Below are 22,161 nucleotides of genomic sequence, written 5' to 3'. Positions count from 1 at the left end.
AGGTGTGAGCCACCACGCCTGGCCAACATTAATCCCTTTGAGTCCAGAAATTAAAACACAGATAATACTTTTTTTTGAGATGGACTTTCGATTTTGTTGCCCAGGCTGGAGTGCAGTGGCATGATCTCGGCTGACTGCAACCTTGGCCTCCTGGGTTCAAGCGATTCTCCTGCCTCAGCCTCCCGAGTAGCAGGGATTACAGGCATGCACCACCATGCCTGGCTAATTTTGTATTTTTAGTAGAGACGGGGTTTCTCCATGTTGGTCAAGCTGGTCTCGAACTCCTGACCTCAGGAGATCCGCCCGCCTTGGCCTCCCAAAGTGCTGGGATTACAGGCGTGAGCCACCATGCCCAGCCTAACACAGATAATACATTTTCTTTCTTTCTTTTTTTTTTTTTTTTTTTGAGAAGGAGTCTTGCTCTGTCGCCCAGGCTGAAGTGCACTGGCAAGATCTTGGCTCACTGCAGCCTCTACCTCTCGGGTTCAAGCAATTCTCCTGCCTCATCTGTTCAGGACCCAGCGACATCTGAAGGAAATCATGACACTTTAAAAAGAAAAAAATCTGTCTTTTGTAATGTCAGTTCCCCAGGTTCTTTAGTTAAATGCATGGAAATATATCTGTTACTACAGGTCTCAGACCAAGTATCAGAATCACACGGATGACAAAATAGAATTAAATCAGAGTAAGAAAGTTGGCTGCAGAGAACTGAATTTTCTGGAACCCTGGAAAATATTTGTAAATAGCCGATTTCCAACAAAAGAACAAAAAAGATTCATTCTCAATGGAGACCAAAATCCTGAATATGTAAAAAGGCAAGGTGCTCTTTTTATTCTCTGATCTGATATGACCCTACGTGCAGGGGGCAAGGGAAACTACATTAAGCATAGCACACCTGTTCTGACATGACTTTGCTTCCCAATAATACTTAGTATCATTGGCTTATTGGGAACTTAATCTAACTTGATGTGTATGTAATCTTTTCTTGTGAATCAAAACTCACCTGAAACCCTATACAATCTTTATTCTACTCCAAAGCAATGACGACTTGAAATATGAATATAAAAATATTCCACTGTTTTCTTAAATCTTAGCCGATTGATATGTTCATGTTTACAATCCAGAAATTTCCCTTCCCTTGAATGAACAGTTTTACCTTTATAAGAAATGACTTTGGCTAAAATTATTATGCCTATTACACAAGACTTATGACTGAATCATCTCCTATTTTGAAAGAAACAATTATTTTTGCTTATGTGCATTTTCTATTTTTATATAATTATTTAGGAATAAACAACAATAACAAATGAGAACCAGGAATGTCACATAGCAAAAGATCCTACTGTAAAAATTAATGCTGCATTCAATAAATATTTATTGAGAACTGATATTCCAGATGCTGAGGTTATAAAAATGATTATACCACAGTCCTTGCTCTTAAGAAGTTCTCGGGCCTATTCATTAATTGATTAATTCATTCAAAAAATACTTATTGAGCATATACTGTGTAGCAAGCACTGTTCCAGGTGTCAAGAGATACAGCAGTGGAGAGACAAAAATAATGTCCTTCATGGAGCTTACATTCTAGTTGGGAAATGGATAATAAAAATGAAAAAATACTGAGTATCAGATAGAAATAAATGCTATGGAAAATAAAGAGGAAAAGGGACAGCAAGGAAAATAAAGAGGAAAAGGGACAGGTAATGCATTTATGAATTCCATATTCATAAAAATATATATACAACATGCAAAGTGTCAAACAGACACCACATAGGCTACTGACAAGAACTTTACAAAGGAGACTTTAAGGGGAAAGGGAGAAAGCAATATCAGGGAAGCTTCCTGGAGACAACATTTCCTATGAATCTTAAGAGGATGAGATGGAATTAAATTGGAAAAGGTTGAGTGAGGGAAGAAAATACCCGGCATTTCTATACCAAAAGTAGAAGACACCATGGCCAAGTTAAAAAATTAAATCTAAGAATTTTAACAATTTTAAATACTCTGTTAGGTCCTAGGGTTACAAAGGTAAGTCATATGCCCATACCACAAGGAGCTCACAGTTAGATTTGGGTGGCAGACAAGTAAATAAGTCATACAAACGACAAGCAGTATAAAAAAAAAAAAACCTATGAAAAGCGGTATCTAAAAAAAGTGGAAGGTAGAACACAAAAAAGAATAAGGTACTGTCACTGCCCTCAAGCCAAGCAAAGCAGAACACTTACTTGCTCTAAGAAAGGTACAAAGAGTTTTGAGAGATTCAGTGTGGCTAAGATGTAGGAGAAATGAGGTGATACAGCTGGTTCAGGGTAAGAGAATAAGGCACAAACAACCAAGGTGAGAAAAGTCAAACATCTAACTGCTTAGATGTAAACACAATTTATTATTGCCCATTCTCATCTCATTATTACAAGATATTTTCACCATAAGAGCGAGGAAAATACACAAAAACGTTGGAAAAAAGAAGGCGGTTTCAGTTTTTATTATTATTTCCTGGGGAAAATGAAGAGCTGTTGCTACTTTTTAAAGTATATTATCTAATCCCATTAAAATGGCTGTAATTTTTTTTTTTTTTAAAAGAAAATAAGTGTTGGCAGGGACGCAGAGAAACTGGAATCCTTATACATTAGTTGTGGAAATATAAAATGGTTCAGCTGCTATGGAAAAAAGTTTGGCGGTAATTCCATGTTTTAACTATTTGAAGGACCATCAAAAAGTGAACCCAGCAACTTCACTGCTAGACATACAGTCACGTAGCATATAAAGACATCTCCATCTGCAACAATAGAACCATATGATTATAATAGCCTATTTTTACTGTACATTTTCTATGTTTAGATACACAAATATCATTGTGTTACAACTGCATACAGTATTCAGTATACTAACTGTACAGATTAGTAACCTAGGAGAAACAGGCTATATCATATAGCTTAGGTGTGTCATAGGCTATACCATCTTGGTTTGGGAAACATACTCTATGATGTTCATACAATGGTGCATTTCTCAGAATGTATCCCTGATGTTATGCATGACTATATACCCAAAAGAAATGAAAACAAGTACTCAAACAAGTCCATGTACATAAATGTTCACAGCAGCATTATTCACAAGAGCCAAAGAGAATGCAAACAACCCAAATGTCCATCAAGAGACAAAGGGACACCAACAAATTGTGGTATATCCATATGATGGAATATCATTCAGCCATAAAAGGAATAAGTACTGATAACATGCTATTACATGTATGAACCTTGAAAACATTATACTCAGTTAAAGAAGCCCATACACAAAAGGTCACATACCGTATGACTCCATTTATATGAAATACCTAGAATAGGTAAATTGATAGAGACAAACTATAGGTTGGTGGTTGTCAGGGGCTGGGGAGAGGGGAAAATGGACAGCAACTACTTAAGGGGTAAAGGGTTTCCTTTGGGGCTGATGAAAATGTTTTGGAACTGGATACAGTGGTAGCTGCACAACATGTGAATACACTAAATGCCACTGAATTGTTCATTTTAAAATAGTTAATTTTATGTTACGCATTTCACCTCAATATAAAAAAGAAAATAAGAGACTCTGCAGTTCTGGTATAAATCTGAGAGTTTCTGCTCTACTGGCTTACTTTCCTAGAGCAGCCAGCCTCATCTGTATAAATGGCTGCTGATTATCTGTTATGAAATGCACCCCTGCTGGAACTGCACATGAAAATAAGATTAACAATTTCTTGAATAAGGGCCTGAGAGATTTTAGAACATGAGTTTGTGAAGGCTATTTTTCATCACCCAGCAGTTATATTTTAGACAGTACTATACTACATTTTAATGTGTAATGAAAATCATACTACTTCAATTAAACCTACACAATAAAGAGGAAAAGTACATTATTCACATATTTCTATTTACAAGTAAATTTAAGGCAGTCGAGGCAAAATTACCAATAGCCTAAATTTCAGACACCCTATAGGAAATAATGACAGTATCTGTGCCCGTCACTACATCACCTTGATAAGCAAGGACAAATTCCAAACGAAGTTCACAGAAAGTCAAGCAACCACAGGACATAAATAATAGCTCAAAGATCTTTTAGGAAAACTTAGCTACTACTCATTTTTTAGCGTGTTTGCGTGGAGAGCGTTTCTTCCATCTTGAGTAGCCATAAAATGGGAAGAATCTGGGATAATGGAAATCCCGAAAGAGAATCATTTATCACAGAAACAAAACCACAGAAAGATTCTAAGCCACCACAAAAGTAAGAAGCATAATCAAAATTCATGACATAGATCATCCATAACAGGGGTCCCCAACCCCTGGGTTGAAGACTGGTGCCAGTCTGTGGCCTGCTAGGAACAAGCTGCACAGCAGGAGGTGAGTGGTGGGCAAGCGAGTGCTATTGCCTGAGCGCTGCCTCCTGTCAGATCAGTGGTGGCACTAGATTCTCACAGGCACGTGAACTTTGATGTGAACTGTGTATGTGTAGGATCTAGGTGGTGCACTCCTTATGAGAATCTAATGCCTGATGATGTGAGGTGAAACAGTTTCATCCCTCACACCATCCCCTATCCCCCGTCCATGGAAAAACTGTCTTCTATGAAACCAGTCACTGAGGCCAAAAAGGTTGGGGACTGATGATGTATAGAATGGATGGGTATTATCTATCTGCTAAAAATCTCCACAGTGATTGTACTTGATGGTAATGATTGGATTGTATATCCTTTACTTCCTAAGTAATAATAGTTGTGTATTTTTAAAATTACTTTTACACATCACCTTAGATATGAATGCATTATCAGTGATGCATGACAAGATTTCTATAGGTGGCCGTTAAATTGTTAAGTCTATCTGTATGAAAGACTCAGTTAAAACAGATTTTCATTAACATTATTCTTTTCCTTAAAAAACATCCAGGGTCTCACTCTGTCGCCCAGGCTGGAGTGCAGTGGCATGATCATGGTTCACTGCAGCCTTGACCTCCCAGATTCAAGCGATCCTCCTCCCTTAGCCTCCCAAGTAGCTGGGACCACAGGCATGTGCCACCATGCCCAGTTAATTATTTTTTTAAGTTTTTTTTTTTTTTTTTTGTAGAGATGGGGGTCTTACTATGTTGCCCAGGCTAGTCTTGAACTCCTGGGCTCAAGGAATCCTCATGCCTTAGTGTCCCAAAGTGTTGGGATTACAGGTGTGAGCCACTGTTCCAGGCTCTTAACTTTCTTCTTAATTGTAGAAAAATAAATGTCTTATGACTTACCAGCTGTTGAGACTGTTTTTCTTTCAAATAAGTTAAATATTGAACATAAATGAAATATATTTGAAGACCAAGAAAACAGAAAGTAAGACCTTATTTTAATATCCTAAATTATTAATATTTTTGTTGGTGGAGAAAATTACCAGACATTGACCTTGCTCCATCTCTGTTCTGCCTGTCAACCTAGTCAGAGGCTCCCTTGTTCACTCATCTTTCCCTGTAAGATGTGAGCCAGTTAATTGGTAGCAGCTTCCTGTCTTCCTCAGAAACACAATGAATGCTCCTTACCTTCTGAGTTTATCTGATGTCAGCATTCCTCGCTTGGATTATAACACTTTGCTACAAATCCTGTTGATACTGTTTATTTTAATCCTAGACTTCTTTATTGCATTCTATTCCCAGTTTTGTTTTCCCTGTATCACAAAGAAATCCCTAATGACTGTTCCTAATCCTCTCTAGACTGCTTTCTTACATTCCCTTCTACCTAAAAACTTAACTCTCTGAATCTGTCTTTACCTCCTTCACTCTCCCATTTCTCACTTAAAAAACAACAAAAAAAGGAATCTTCTACTTTAGGCTACTTCAGTCACCAGGTGCTCTGAAACCCAACACCTTCCCTTTCCTCAAAACTGGATCCCTGATTTATCTGTTCTTTCTTATTTATTTACTTTAAGTTCTGAGATACATAGAACATGCAGGTTTCTTGCATAGGTACACGTGTACCACTGTGGTTTGCTGCACCTATTGACCCGTCCTCTAAGTTCCCTCCCCTCACCCTCACCCCTGGTGTGTGATGTTCCCTTCCCTGTGTCCATGTGTTCTCATTGTTCAACTCCCACTTATGTGTGAGAAAATGTGGTGTTTTGTTTTCTGTTCCTGTGTTAGTTTGCTGAGGATGATGGCTTCTAGCTTCATTCATGTCCCTGCAAAGGACATGATCTCATTCCTTTTTTGGCTGCATCATCTGTTCTTTCTTTGCAACTGCCCTCCTACACTGGCTCTTCTACCTTAGCATCTAAATATATTCAAACTGCTTCACTAGGAGGCCCTTCTAACCTCCCCTCCCATTCTTTCCTTCTCTATCATCCCTCTCTTCCTCCTAATAGATAGCTAACACTGATGGTGAATGGACCAACCCATATATCTACTTGCTTTCCATGTATACATTAATACTATTAGATGGATTATTACTTATCTCCATCTTACAGCTAAGAAAAACTCTGACATGAAAAAAGTAACTCGCCCAAGGTAACACAACTAGCAAGTGAAAGGAGCAGGATATGAATCCATGTGGTTTGATTTCAGGGTCTGAGCTCTTAACCACTATGATACATAGCCCCATATACAGCTTCCATTAAAAGAGTTGCCTACATTTATCATTCCCTTTACACAACCATTCACTTTCTTTTTTTTTTTTTTTTTTTTTTGAGGCGGAGTCTCGCTCTGTCGCCCGGACTGGAGTGCAGTGGCCGGATCTCAGCTCACTGCAAGCTCCGCCTCCCGGGTTCACGCCATTCTCCTGCCTCAGCCTCCCGAGTAGCTGGGACTACAGGCGCCCGCCACTTCGCCCGGCTAGTTTTTGTATTTTTAGTAGAGATGGGGTTTCACCGTGTTAGCCAGTATGGTCTCAATCTCCTGACCTCGTGATCCGCCCGTCTCGGCCTCCCAAAGTGCTGGGATTACAGGCTTGAGCCACCGCGCCCGGCCAACCATTCACTTTCTTAACCACAGCAATTTCTTTCCAAATCACTTAACTAAAATCGTTAAAAGGCCCCCAGTAACTACTAATTGTCAAACTCAAGGGTCACATTTTAAGGCTCCTATGGCAGGACTTGACCACACTGAATGCTAACTCCATGAGCTCACTGGTCTGATTCACATCTGATCTCCATGGTTGTTATTTCTTAGTCTACTTAAGCACTGTCCAATAGACCTTTCTGTGATAATGGAAATGTTCTATTATATGTACTGGCCAGTATGGTAGCCACTAACTACACGTGGCTACTGAACACTAGAAATGCGGTTAGTATGATTGAGGAATTGAATTAATTTAATTTAATTTAAATTTAAAGAGCCACATGCAGTCAGTGTCCATTCTACTGGACAACGAAGGTATGGACTCTTCTTCCTCTGCCAACCCTTTCAACACCGCAGAAGAGCTCTGTCCTTGGTCCTCTTGGCTGATTCCACTCTCCTCCCAGTATCTCACTCCTAAACATCTCCCTGTTAAGGACCTTACACCTCTCCGCAGGAACCTATCTCTATCTTCAATTGCCCACATCTTCACCTGCAAGCACCAGAAGGCACCCCAAGTACAACATTTTCAGAACTGAAATGTTTCATCACCTCACTGTCAAGTCTACTCCCCAACAGTACAGTTCCTACTCGAGAGGATGGTATCACATCTCTTCCAGCCCCGAAGCAAATACAAGTATTCATTTTAAATTACTCCCTTTCCTTCCTTCCTTCCTTCCTTTAAAAAAAAACCGAAAAAAAACTCCCTCTCAATCTCTTCTCCTCTTCCCTTCAACAGCTCATTAAATTTGACCCCTAGCTTCTATTGCCACTGCTCTAGGCCAGGATGCTATATAATGGATCTAATTGAAAGAATAATGGAGTCTAGTTTTTGGCTTCAAGCAAGATGTAAAGTATAATATGGCTGGAAAATTCTTTTATACCAAAAATTATTTAATATCTGTTAGAAAAAAATGAAAAAAGTAACACGACATAAAACTAAGCTGCTTTCTAAGGGAGAAAATTATAGACAATCTCTAATAATCTGTGCCTAAAGCAGTATTTTAGAAACAAATCCTCTCTTTACTGTTCTGAATTTCTATTAGTAATGAACAAAAATGGATACTACCTTTAAAATTCTAAATTTGTTACTAGGTGATCTCATGGCAAAAAGATCAATTGCTCATTCAGTCATTTAACAAAAGTATAATCTTAATTCAGATGTCACTTGCTATTCTCACAGCTTCGGTAATTATAGCACCCTTCTTCCCCTTGACCCCCACCCCTGACCTAAAGTTTTAAAATCCCCATGTGCACCAGTGGGCAGAGCCAGGGTAAGTTTCTTAATATGTACTGATCAGATTCTTTTTTTTTTTTTGAGACGGAGTCTCGCTCTGTCACCCAGGCTGGAGTGCTGTGGCCAGATCTCAGCTCACTGCAAGCTCCGCCTCCCGGGTTTATGCCATTCTCCTGTCTCAGCCTCCCAGGTAGCTGGGACTACAGGCGCCGCCATGTCGCCCGGCTAGTTTTTTGTAGTTTTTAGTAGAGACGGGGTTTCACCGTGTTAGCCAGGATGGTCTCGATCTCCTGACCTCGTGATCCGCCCGTCTCGGCCTCCCAAAGTGCTGGGATTACAGGCTTGAGCCACCGCGCCCGGCCCTGATCAGATTCTTGTAGACACCATATCCTGTAACTGACATCTATCAAATCAAACACTACAGGGAGGTCTATCTTTCCTACAGGTGTTTGATATTTCCTTCTAAACCACCAAGATCCCTCACTGAGCTCCTGAGGCTCTCTGGAAATGCTTCAGCCACTTTCAATGACCCACTAATTCAAAATCTGCTATGAAGGTACTCCAAAAAAAAAAATCAGTATTTCTACTCTCAGGCTTATAAGAGCGTCTTGGCCAGTGCAGAATGTAGTCTACACAATAAAATATGTAATAAATTTTAAAATAATAATAAAAGCAGTAAGAATATTAAAAATGGCTTCTGAATAAACGTAAGTTCAAAAGGAAAATAATCCTTAAGTGTCTGAAATTTGCGAATGCTCCATTCTGGTTTAACAAGAACTATATTGAGGCCTATTTTGAGGCTTCTCTGGAAAACACTGGTATTTTATCTGGAAATTATTTCCAAAACTAGTGCTGGTTCAAGGCATCAAGTTGTTAGATTACTATGAAGAATAATAAGTATATTCACTGGTACCCTGGTCTTTCAGGATTCTCTCTCTCAATCTTGGAGGAAATGATATCTGATCATGCTCTTTTATGAATATAATGTCCTAATGCCAGCCATAGCACTAGTAAAACCCATAGAATTAATAACATCACTGGTTACTAGGAGCTTTGGATGACAATATTTTTGGAATACTAGTCCATAAATAGTATTCCAAAAATGCTATTGTATTTACGTATATTAAGTTACATTAATAAATTCCTTTTGAATTCTCATTTGCCTGAAATATAGTGATATTATCCTGGGGAAAAATCATTTTGATATGAACAGGAGACAGGGAAATACTGGGTAGAAGAGGGTGGTTCCCCAGCAAAGGCCCCACCCTCAAGGCTGGAAACCTGTGGTCCTAAATGGGAACAGGCATTCCTATTTTTGCACCCAAAAGTTGCCTTTTGGTCTGCCATGCCCTGCTATCGTGTCACCATATAACCCCCAGACCCTGGGCTCCAGAGGACATGAACAGTAGAGCAGAAGAACAGCAGAATAGTGTGGCAGACAGAAAAGAAGGAATGTCTGAATGTTGAGAGGAATTCAGCTGGCAGCGGTCGAAGAGGAGATATCTGCCGCTAGATGGGCAAATTCCAGGGAAAGATCATCTTCCCATTCCATTCCCCTTCCAGTTCCCCAACCATCCCGCTAAGAGCCACCTCCATCACTCAACAAAACCTCTGAATTCATCCTTCAAGTCCATGTGTGACCTGATTTTTCCTGGATGCCGCACAAGGACTTGGGTACCAAGAGGATCACTGAGCTAACACTTAAGCTGTCTGTGGATGGCAAGGCTAAAAACAGTGCACTGAAACAAGTGCCCACTTGGGCTTCGGGAGTTGCAGACGCCCACCCCTAGACACTACCATGTGGCCGGAGCCCAAAAAGTGCTTACCAACTCCTGTACCTGCCAGTCTGTGTGCTCCCCTTCCTCTAAGAGGTCTGAGCATGTGGCAGCCAAACATACAAGCCACTCGCTGTCGCATGTCCTGCAAAGGGGGTCAGGGAACTCTCCCCTTTCAATTCAAATGAAAAAAGCAAGTGAAAAAGGAAAGGATAGGGAAGCCTTGGATCTATCTATCATAATTCAGATGAAAAAAGACAGTTGACTGACTGTAAATTCATTACAACAGATGAGTCAGCTGCTTTAAAAGAAAACAATTTTTCACATTACAAATCAGAAAATCTTATTAAATATATTAACATTTATATTAAAATATAGTATTTAAATATCTATCCTTTTTACCTTCATTATAAAAAATAATTATAATAAACCAATGGTAAGTTTTCAAAGATAATAATAAGCAAAAGGTAATGGTAATGGCTGCAATGAAGTCTGAAGAACTGGAATACTGTCTAATTCTGTGAATGACTAAAAGATAAAGGATCTAGAAATCAGATGACATAATGGAAAGCTTGTAAAGGAATTAGAGACATTTAGGACAGAGTTCTTCCCCCATCTCAGTTTTGACTGTTTCTTCATACTGAACATATATTGCCTAGCATCATAATGATTTAAACCCTACCCAGCCTGTAAGATACAATTTCAGTTCCACCTTCTCCAAAGCCTTCTCTGATCCTCCCAGCTAGAAATACTTTTCCCCTACACTGAATTCTCATGGGTTCACATATACTTCTCATGAATCTTCTAGATTTCTGTTATATTACATTTTCATGTATGTTTTCTCTATAAGAAAAATCTATTGAGAACAAAATCAGTATTTTATTCAACTGCACTGATGTTACTTAGTACTGTATCTTGAGCATTGGAGACAAAAACGACAGGCCAGGCATGGTGGCTCACACCTACAATCTCAGCAAGAGGCCAAGGTAGGTGGATCACTTGAGGCCAGGAGTTCAAGACCAGCCTGGCCAATATGGTGAAACCCAGTCTCTATTAAAAATACAAAAATTAGCTGAGCATGGTGGCGCACACCTGTAATCCCGTCTACTTGGGAGGCTGAGGCAGGAGAACTGCATGAATCCAGGAGGCGGAGGATGCAGTGAGCTGAGATCATACCACTGCACTCCAGCCTGGACAGCAGAGTAAGACTCTGTCTCAAAAAAACAAACAAACAAACAAACAACATAGCTCAAAGGGTAAAAGAATGGTTCTGGGCTGGGTACAGTTGCTCATACCTCTAATCCCAGCACTTTGGGAAGCCAAGGTGGGCGGATCACCTGAGGTCAGGAGTTTGAGACCAGCCTGACCAACATGAAGAAACCCCGTCTCTGCTAAAAATACAAAATTAGTCAGGCATGGTGGCACATGCCTGTAAACCTAGCTACTTGGGAGGCTGAGGCAGGAGAATTGCTTGACCTTGGGAGGCGCAGGTTGCAGTGAGCCAAGATGGTGCCATTGCATGCCAGCCTAGGCAAAAAGAGCGACACTCCATCTCAAAAAAAAAAAAGAATGGTTTTGCTCCCCTTTATAGCCATCTGTGTGACCTTCATTAAGTGACTAAACATCTCTGAGCCTCAACTCCCTTATTTATTAAAAAAAGACCCTCATTTATAAAAAAAAAGAAAAATAATGTTTCATGAGGTTTTTATAAGGATTAAATGAGATTATCTATGTAAAATGTTTAAATCGAGTAAATACTTAATAAATGCTAGCCACTATCATCATATTCTAGTACAAATGATTATAACAAATTGTTTTATAATAAATTACTACTTTATAGTAAATTAATTTGTAATAAATTGTCAAATGAATGGAAAAGAGTTAAAATGTGACAGTGACTTCCAGAAGAGCTTTAATTTCTTAAAAGATGAGGAACTCCTAAGGGCAAAATTCAAAAAAATGTAGGGAACAGAGTTGTATAACCAGAGAACAGGTAACATCAGGAAGTACTGTGTTCTGTGTCAGTGCATGAACCCAGTCACAGGGCAGACAACCATCTGTCAGGAGTACTGATAAAAGAGGTCTGTCTTTTGAGTTAAAAGTGAGCAAAACTTTAATATTTGTCCAATATTCCTTTTTCCCTCAATATTTCTTTACATAAAAATAATTGTTTCAGTTTTTCCTACCAAACTGTGTAAAACTTTAAACAACTTTTTTACTTTTCCAACTATCATCTAAAATAGAGTTGATAAGGTTGAATTTAGGAAAAAAATCTTGTGCTAAAGCAGAACAACAGCCCATCAAAGATGGGCCTAATACTCATCCTAATCCCTGGAAGCTGTGAATTTGTTACCTTACACAGCAAAAGGCACTTTGCAAATAGAATGAAGTTCAGGATAGTAAGTGTCCTTCAAAGAAAAGATGGGGACAGGAGAGTTAGAGAAGGAAATATGATGACGGAAGCAGGGTTGAGGGGAGGAGGGGGACAGGAAAGGGAGGGAGGGAAACAGATTTGATGATGCTATATATCTGACTTTGAAGATGGAGGAAGGGGCCACAAGCCAAGGAGTGCAGGTGGTCTCCAGAAGCTGAAAAAGAGAAGGAAATGGACTTTCCATAGTACCTCCAGAAGAAATAAAGCACTTACAACACTCTAATTTTAGGACTCTGACCTCCCAAACTGTAAGATAATAAGTTTGTGTTTTGTTTTACCCAGCAATTCTACTCCTAGGTATATATCCCAAATAACTGAAAACTGGGACTCAAACAGATACTTGTACACCAAAGTTCATTGCAACATTATTCATAATAGCCAAACAGTAAAAACAATCCAGCTGTCCATTAACAGATGAATGCATAAACAAAATGTAGTATATACACACAATGGAACATCATATAAAAAAATAAAGTTTTGATATATGCTACAACATGGAATAACCTTGAAAACACAGAATAGAGTTTACCAAAGGTTGAGGACAGGGAGGAATGGGGAAATATCATCTTTCCCAAGGGAAGTGCCCTTGTGCAAACAACTATGTTATAAAAAATATTACCACTCCCTTCTATCTCTTTCTTTTTTTGTGATAGGATATTATTTTGGCAAAATAATCCAATGTCCCATTTTCTTCATTCCTGAGTTTGGACTGCTGATCTAGGCTACAGAAAGGTTATACAGTTGAACCCTGAACAACGGAGTCAAGGGTGTCGACCCCACAAACAGTTGAAAATCTGCATGTAACATTTGACTCCCACAAAACTCAAATACTAATAGCCTACTGTTGACCAGAAGCCTTGCTGATACCATAAACAGTTGACTAAAACATATTTGTATATGTAGTATATACTGTATTCTTACAGTAAAGTAAGCTAAAGAAAATCCTAAGTGAGATAAAATATATTTACTATTCATTAAGTGGAAGTGGATCATCACAAAGATCTTCATCCTTGTCTTCATGCTGAGTAGGCTGAGAAGGAGGAACAGGAGGGGTCTTGCGGACTCAGAAATGGCAGAAGACAAAAAGCTGGAAGGGGAGGCAGGAGAGGCAGGCACACTTGGTGTAACTTTATGGAAATACACTGCAATTTCTGACTTTTTTGCTTTTTCATTTGTCTAAAAATGTTTCTATATGCTACCAATCCTTCTTCCACCATGTGCTTTAGTTTCAGTGCCCATATCATAAAAGGGTCCATGCTGTAAAAGAAGGCAAAAAGTAGTCTTTAATAGGATATGGATAGGGCTGTCCTGATCATAAACCTGACTGCATCTGCACAAAACAGTACTGTTAGCCTATTCCTTCCTGCTTTAAATCTTGGTGCACTTTCATGTCTTTCCTTACTAATAAATGTCCTTTGTGGCATTTTTTCCCTCTCAGAATAGGGTACTTTTGTCTGCATTAAAAATCTAATCAGGCAGATATCCTTTCTCTTCAATGATTTTCCTTCTTTCACCTTTTTTTTTTTTTTTTTTTGCGGGGCAGGGGGTGGGTAGAGATGGGGGTCCAGCTATGGTGCAATTGCAGGTGTGAGCCACCACAGACAGCCTTCATTGATTTTCTCCATGGCATCCGAGAACTTGAGGTCTGCTGCCTCTTCTTTGGCAGAAGCTGCTTCTTCCATTATCCTGACATTTTTAAAGCCAAACATCTTTCTAAAATTATCAAACCATCCTTTGCTGGCATTAAATTCTCCAGCTTTAGATCCTTCACCTGCCTTTTAAGTTGTCATATAATGACTGTGCTTCCTCTCAAATCACATTAGAATCCAAAGGTATGTCTTTCTTATAACAATCCTGCACCCACATAAAAGCTGCATTTTCTTTTTTCTTTCTTTTTTTTGAGACATGGTCTCATTCTGTCACTCAGGCTGGACTGCAGTGGTGTGATCTCAGCTCACTGTATCCTTGGCTGCCCAAGCTCAGGTGATTCTTCCACCTCTTCCCCCAACCAGCTGGGACTACAGGTGTGCACCACTACACCTGGCTTTCTTTTTTTTTGAGACGGAGTTTTGCTCTTGTTGCCCAGGTTGGAGTGCAATGGCCCAGTCTCGGCTTACTGCAACCTCCTCCTCCCAGGGTCAAACAATTCTCCTGCCTCAGCCTCCCAAGTAGCTGTGATTACAGCTACACCACGCCTGGCTAATTTTTTTTTGTATTTTTAGTAGAGACAGGGTTTCACCATGTTGGTCAGGCTGGTCTCAAACTCCTGACCTCAGGTGATCTGCCCACCTCAGCCTCCCAAAGTGCTGGGATTACAGGCATGAGCCACAGCACCTGGCTTAATTTTTTATATTTTTAGTAGAGGCAGGGTTTCACCATGTTGCCCATGCTGGTCTCGAACTCCTGGGCTCAAGCAATTTGCCCGCCTTGACCTCCCAAAGTGCTGGGATTACAGGCGTGAGCTACTGCACCAGGCCTGTATTTTCAATGAAATAAAAAGGTATTTAGCAAAAAATTCAAGCTTTTCATGTCTGCTGGTGTAGCTGCAGTGAAAGCTTCAGAAATTTCCTTTTCTTTTTTTTTTTTTAAAATAATGGGCCTTACACTTAATTTATTTATCTTGAAATGGAGGGCGACTGTAATTGCAGACCTCAATCTGTAGTACTCATCAAGTAATTCAAAATTTTCCTGTAACGTCATGACCTGCCTCTGCTTTGGGGAGCACTTCCAGTACCACCAGTGGCACTTTGTATAGGTCTTACGGCATTATTTAAGGTTTAGGTTATTGCACTAAACAGGATGCAAAATACTCAAGAACACAGAGAGATCACTTTTTACTACAATACGCAATTTACTGGATGAACTGTTCACTGTGACGTGATTAGGGTCACATGGCATTTTAAATGGATACTCACAATACTTGAGATCATTGCAATAGCAACAAGAGGTGGCTACAAAATTATGACAGTAGTATAGTAGGTAATGCAGTTAATTTTATCCAATTATGATTTAATACTGCATTGTTTACATTTGTTTCTATTTATCTAGACTGTGAATGGTGCCATGTATGTGATCTTCCAGTGTTTGTATGCGTAAGTTTTGATACATTTTAAGGTTTTATAATTTTAACAGATTCGTGGTATTTCACAGTAATAAATGATAAAACAGCATATTATCTACATATATTTAATGCATTAATTACATACCTTTTAATTTTTTTCAATATTTCTAAATATTTCACAATTCATTTGTAAGTTTTTCCAAATTGCTGCAAATCTCAAAAAAATTCCAACATATTTAATGAAAAAATTTGCATATAAGTGGAGCCATGCAGCTCAAATCCATGTTATTCAAGGATCAGCTGTATAACTATGTTGGCTGAATAAGCTAATACATTTATTTTCTTTGAGCCTGACCCTCAACAGGCTTATCAATCCTTTTTATAAATCCACTTAACCTTATAAGAGTACTTTAACAATCATGACATAAAGTATATATAATAAAGTGGCTCTAGCCACACACCTACAGTAAGAATTCAAAAAACAGCAGCTGTTGCCATTATTATTACTATTATCCCTGCCTTCCTCTCAGATGACCGCCTCAACTACTTTAATGAGAAAAATAAAGCAATCTGATGTGAATTATTGCTGTTTTGCTTCTCCCTTCCACTTCAATTTTCTCCATTATTGTTTAACATTTGCTGCTTCTTCCCAATTTCAGAGACACGGGGTAGTCTCTTTTCATGTTCAGAGTCAACCCTTCATTCTGCACTTCTGATCCTAGACCTCCAGCCCTACCTTAGTTCAGTTAATTTTATTTCTTTCTCCACTCTCTTGCTCCCTGATGGTTCCTTCCACCTGACCTATAAACACACTCAAATTTCCTCAAAGAAACTCCTAATTAACACCACTATGGCACTTTTCTGTACCTCCTCTTGAATTATTTACCATAATCTATCCAGAATCAGTTATTTATCTGTCTTATCTCTTAATGAATTGTTAACTCCTTAAAGAGTGAGGGTTATTTCATCTATTTGCATTGTACATCCTAATAATACTGATTACAGTACTTTATACATAGAACAGACACTTACTGAATACATTTTTTAAAAACCTAAACTATAGATTTTCTGCAAACATATTTGACAAAAAGTGCATCATTTGATTTTGCTTCTCAAATAAATCACTGACAAAAGAAAGGCACAGAATTAACGTATCAACACAATCTTAAAATAATTTTACAATATCATTCTGCTTAAAGTCTCACAAATCAAAATTATTACAACTGTAAACATTTCAGAAAAAAATGATCTACACAAACGTATTCTGAATGCAGAAATTGTGAGGCTTCAGTTTTATTATAATGCTAAGGGTTCTTTCCTTTAAACATTTTACTTGCTTTCATAAACTACCAAGAAAAAGAATAGTTAACTAACAATTCAAGAGTCTGAAGATTCATTTGTTATATGCTTAAATAAAAATCAATTTGTGAGCATGTAATCATCTAAATAAACTGTAATTTTATATCTAATATATCAAACATGGTAAGTAAATATGCAAAGTCTATGATAGGAACCAGTCTGCCACACATTCTATATTAAAACAAGGCAAGAAATTCACAAGACTGTTACCACAAGTGCTCCAGTCAGAACTTACCTTATACAGGTCTGGACATACACGTGTTGCTTAAATTTTCAGTTTTATTTTATTGCACTTCATGGGGAAACTTATATGTGGGCTGCGAATCCTAAACCTGCCTTTATTTCCTGGCTGGTTTTGTGCCTCAATTTCCTATAATTTGAAATAATGGTATCTAACTTATCAAAATAATTTAACTTGAAATCAGGTAATGCACACAGAGTTCAAGACCAGCCTGGCCAACATGGTGAAACCCCGTCTCTAGTAAAATACAAAAAATTAGCTGGGCATGGTGGCTGGTACCTGCAATCCCAGCTACTTGGGAGGCTGAGGCAGGAGAATCACTTGAACCTGGGAGGCAGACGTTGCAGTGAGCTGAGACTGCACCATTGCACTCCAAGTCTGGGCAACAAGAGCAAAACTCCATCTCCAAAGAAAAAAAAAAAAGTGTTGTAGTTGCTCAGTAAATGGTAACTGCTGAAACTTCTATTACAGCACTAGCATAAAAGTAGATACACGGATGTCCATGGAGTCTGATGTAATTAGTATTTTCAGTGTTTTCCAATCATTCTGCTTCTCTTCCCTTAGGGGAGAAAAAAAGTATGTTTCTTCTTTGAAGCTGTTCTTTAGGCACAGGTGTCCTGCCCACCACCCCGCCCCTAGTCTCTCATGGGGATCTGCTGCCCTATTTCTCTCTGCAAACATTTCCCACACCTAAGTTAGCTGGCTGAAGCACTGGCACCGGCATAGGAACCAGTGCTAAACAGGAAAGAAAGATGGAGTCCAAACAGGGGACAGAGAAATAACAAAAAGGAGACTGTGGCTGACAATTCAGACAGAACACAATGCTGCCCTTTCCCTTCTCAAGAGATACTACAGAAGTCTTACTTGGCCAGCCTCAGTAAGAGTACTATGAAGTATGTTAAATACAACAGGGGTGAACATGGAAGCCCCACAGCTCAGTTTCACATAAAGAGGTAGGTACAGTTTAGAGATTAACATAAGCATCTCCAGGTATAGGACAGTTTACAGCGAAAGACACGTAGGCAGGAAAACTGCTACATTAGTCCAACTCGGCCATTTACCACAAATTAAGAGTGCCTCTCATTCTTACCATTGCCCATAGTTAAGCATTTTTAAAATGATAAGTCAAAAGGGATCCCTCTCTGCAAGTGAAAAACCTAGTTTTTAGAAGCAAGTACTTTCTGTGAATCCTTGCCCATAACTGTCTTCTTATTTGGTTTAATATTTTGATTTATGGCTTTACCAGAAACCAGGGAAGTAAGTCCCTGTATCATCTCTGGTAGATGATAAAGATACATAGTCTTATACCCTCTAAGCAATATACCGACTCAAGAGTATGAGCCGTGGAGACAAACCATCTTTTACGGATTTACCTTTCTCTCATGGGGCCTCAGTATTCTCATTTATATGATAATTTTCTCTTGACAAAAGGTTTAATGAAGTATAATTTTTTTAAATTACCAAATAAAAGAATGTATTAGAAATAGATGTTTATAATTACTTACTGATACTATCATAACTTTTAATATAATTTATATCAAAGGTAGGGCAGATAAAATTTACTATTTTGATTAACATCTGTAAGAAAAATAACATTTTACTGAATGGTTACTGTGTAGCTGGCATTTTGCTTAACATGCCACATATATTATCTCCTTTAATACTCACAATGACCTGAAATATATTATCCTCATTTTGTAATTGAATAAATTAAGTCTTAAAAAGATTGGGGAAATTGGCTTAAGTCACATAGCTAGTAAGTGGTAAACCCATATTTCATACCCAAAACTATCTGAACCAAAAGACAATTTTCCTAACTTCTGCACAGTTTGTCTGATAGACAGAAGCAAAACAACAAAGCTGCCTGCAGAAGGAAGTTAGGTAATCTTTAACAAACATAATCCCTCCCAGTTCCTAAAGGACTGAATCATATTTGACAACTCAATACTCAAATTGGTCTGTGTTTGCCAAATACGAGTCCTAGTTATGCGGAAAATTTCTTCTTTGTGCTCTACTAGAGTTAATTAAAAGGTAGATCAGAAAACTCTTACCTGTGTTGCCATCTCCACTCTCCATAGATGGTTTACTGGTTTCTGACGGATTGTTCATTCTTGAGTCTGCAATAAATCAGAGGTGAATGAGGTTTTTAAAAAACTGGGGATGGAGATGGGATTGAGGAGGCAAAACTGTGGCAGAAAAAAGGGTTAACTAATGTTATAGTCATATAGTTTAGGAAGACCCAGTGTATACATGTCTGGCTGAAATACTAGAAATTGTAATAAAAGGTTATCTGGAAGAAATTCAAAATTCCCCAGACCCTGAAGGGATTCACAAATAAACTCTTTTTAAAGAATTTTAAGATTCTTTAAAGAAAGACAGCAAAACTGTAACCTGAAAAAAATTAGAAAGTCTGATATGTAAAAGGAATAAATGCTTTGTAACATGAAGTAAAACTGGAAAGGGGGGAAGCACCTCACAAAATAAAATGTTATTCCCAAATAAAGTATCTTTTTCTATATGCAATGATATTCATTCATTATAACTAAAACAACCCACTGGTAATCTTGATAATAGATGGGACAGTAACTCAACCTATGAACTAAAAGAAAACACGTCTAAGATAAATTATCTCCAAATTTACTCCCCTCCCCAACCAAACTAAACAAGTCAAAGTGAGAACATATTAAATTCATACCTCAACTATAAACCTGCACAAGAAGTTGTATCATAAGGCGTAACAGATATATCTAATAATTTCAAAACTGCAACACAACCACACCCACTTAAAGTAATACTACCTCAATATCCTAAATGAAACTGCTAATTTGAGTTTATCATTTCTGGGTTATCTATTTAAAGAAGGTTTATTTCCACAGTAAAAAGTTTTCATCAAGCAATATTAGGTACTCCAGAAAATACATTAAGAGAAGAGACAAGAACTCTGCTTTCCTTCTCTTTGAAAGGTAAGAAACAGAATATACATAAACGTATCTCTTATTCTACTACTGTAAACTCAAACTTAGAATATTTATAATCAAACAAGTTTACTGTCAAATAAGTTCTGCCTTTCCCCCCATTAACTTATTTAGTGGTTAAGTTAAGAATCATTTAACTTTAGTTATTAACAGAGAACAAATGTTTAAACTATATTGTGTTTTTGTCCAAAGAGCACATTTTGTCATCTGCTTAAACATCTAACTAGGAAATCAAAACAATCACTAGATAGAATTCTCAACCATGTTCTTCACAGTGGAATTATCCCCATGCACAATAGATGAGAAAAAAAAAGCAGGAGTCTTTCTTTTATAAGTTTCATTTCCAACAAGAAGATGTGTAATAGCTTTTCTAATACAGTAAGTTTCTGCAACTGATGTTTGTCTTATGGGCTAAGGCAGTTCTGTCATAACTTTGGTTTGGTCTTCTGATGTTCAAAGGGTTAAAATTCATATGTTTGTGGTCATAAATGAGGGCAGTTCTACAACTTCCTTCTCCTCGCTGTCCAGAGAAATTTAAATATCATCTGAAAGCATACTAAGGTTTGAAAGGAACAGGTGTACAACTTAGTGAAAAATCAGCTTTCTGAATGACAACCAAAATCTCATGAAAGTCAATAGAGATCACAACAAACGTAACAGAATATACCATTAGCATCCATACTGCTCAATGCTTCCTTTAAATGAATTTTAAAGGAAAGTGGAAAAAATGATCAATCAGTTAACATTCATAAAAGGAGTTAACAGTTTTCTCACATATGTAGGTACTGCAGAAATAAAGAAGCATAATTCTTAACAAGTCATGAGCCTGACCTTGTATAATTCATATTCTGATTTTCCCATCTATAAATTAAAGATTATGTCACAGATAATAAAGATTATGTGTTTTAAATGAATCTTCTCAGATTGTTCTACTGAACTGTCAAGAGCTTCAAAAGCATTTAACAAAATTATCTCACATATACACAAAAATAAAACATTACTTCACATACACACAAAAATAGAATTGCACAATAATGGAAAGGCTGTTTAAATAATATTTACTATTAACTGAAAGTAAGAGATGTAATTTCTAATTCTAAAATGAAATGTTAGAAATATTTCAAAAAGGTATTTTTCTTCCCTTATTTGAATTTCCAACTAAGTAAATGTCAAAGAGTAAATACGAGACTGAATTCCTGACATAAATTTGTTGTTTCTGTCACTCAAACCTTACATAGTGGCTTTTACTGTGCTGGGCAGATACTGCTACCCTGGGTTTAGGCCATGCCTTCTGCACAAGAATTCAAACATTTTCACAAGTATCATTTTGCTTTATCTTTGGCAGCTATGAAGGTGACAGAAGCAGCTTCAATTTTCAAGTGCAGAAAATGACAATATAGGAAAAAAGTCATTTGCAAAAGTTTTAAATGTAAAGATATCCACGTCCTGGAGTTCGTATCATTTTAACTTTCCAGGTGACTAGAGTAACTAAGAAAAGTTTCAATAATTCTGCATATAAACAGACAGAACTCCACACAAAATATGACCACCATTAGCCACCATATATCTAAAAATCAAAGTGCCTTGATTTATTTGAAATCACCATCACCAAAGATGGTTTTAGTAAATTGAAGCTGGACATCTTCCACTCCAAAAGCCTTGCTGTTCTATAGAGAAAACTCCAAAAAGGCTTTTCAACATTTAAAATTACAGTTATCTAGAGTATATAGTTTATTTTTAAAAAATCAAAAAGAGAACGAATCCTAGCAAAAATCTGAGAACAGTTAATAGTTTCTAAAATCTGGAAATCGATCAAAAGAACTAATTTAAAGAGGGTATAAATTACCCTCTTTATTAACATTTATGAAAACTATTCTGCACTGTGACTCAACCTTATTTTTCACTGAGCATTTTGGTTTTTGTATAAGATGTTCTCATTAGGTATGGAAAACATTTTTATTAATATGTTAATATTAATATCTATGTACAGTTATGCCTTGTTTCAGATTTAAGATGTTTTTATAATTACATGAAATGT

At 37.7% G+C, this 22,161-nt stretch overlaps 1 protein-coding gene across 5 annotated transcripts in view; it reads right to left on the bottom strand.

The window, feature by feature from the left end:
• Positions 1-22,161, bottom strand: part of POU2F1 (POU class 2 homeobox 1) — a 202,141-nt gene that overhangs the window by 73,183 nt on the left and 106,797 nt on the right. For all 5 annotated transcript variants that reach the window (XM_033199634.1, XM_033199629.1, XM_033199632.1 and 2 more), the window contains one exon: positions 19,200-19,265. In XM_033199634.1, coding sequence (XP_033055525.1) covers positions 19,200-19,265 — 66 coding nt within the window. The remainder of the gene's footprint in view (positions 1-19,199; positions 19,266-22,161) is intronic.

This window comes from Trachypithecus francoisi, unplaced genomic scaffold (genome assembly GCF_009764315.1).
Source record: "Trachypithecus francoisi isolate TF-2019V2 unplaced genomic scaffold, Tfra_2.0 Lachesis_group5, whole genome shotgun sequence".
Classification (NCBI taxonomy): Eukaryota; Metazoa; Chordata; class Mammalia; order Primates; family Cercopithecidae; genus Trachypithecus; species Trachypithecus francoisi.
The sequence above is the reverse complement of the archived record's forward strand: the minus strand, read 5'-3'. Positions and strand labels throughout refer to the sequence as shown.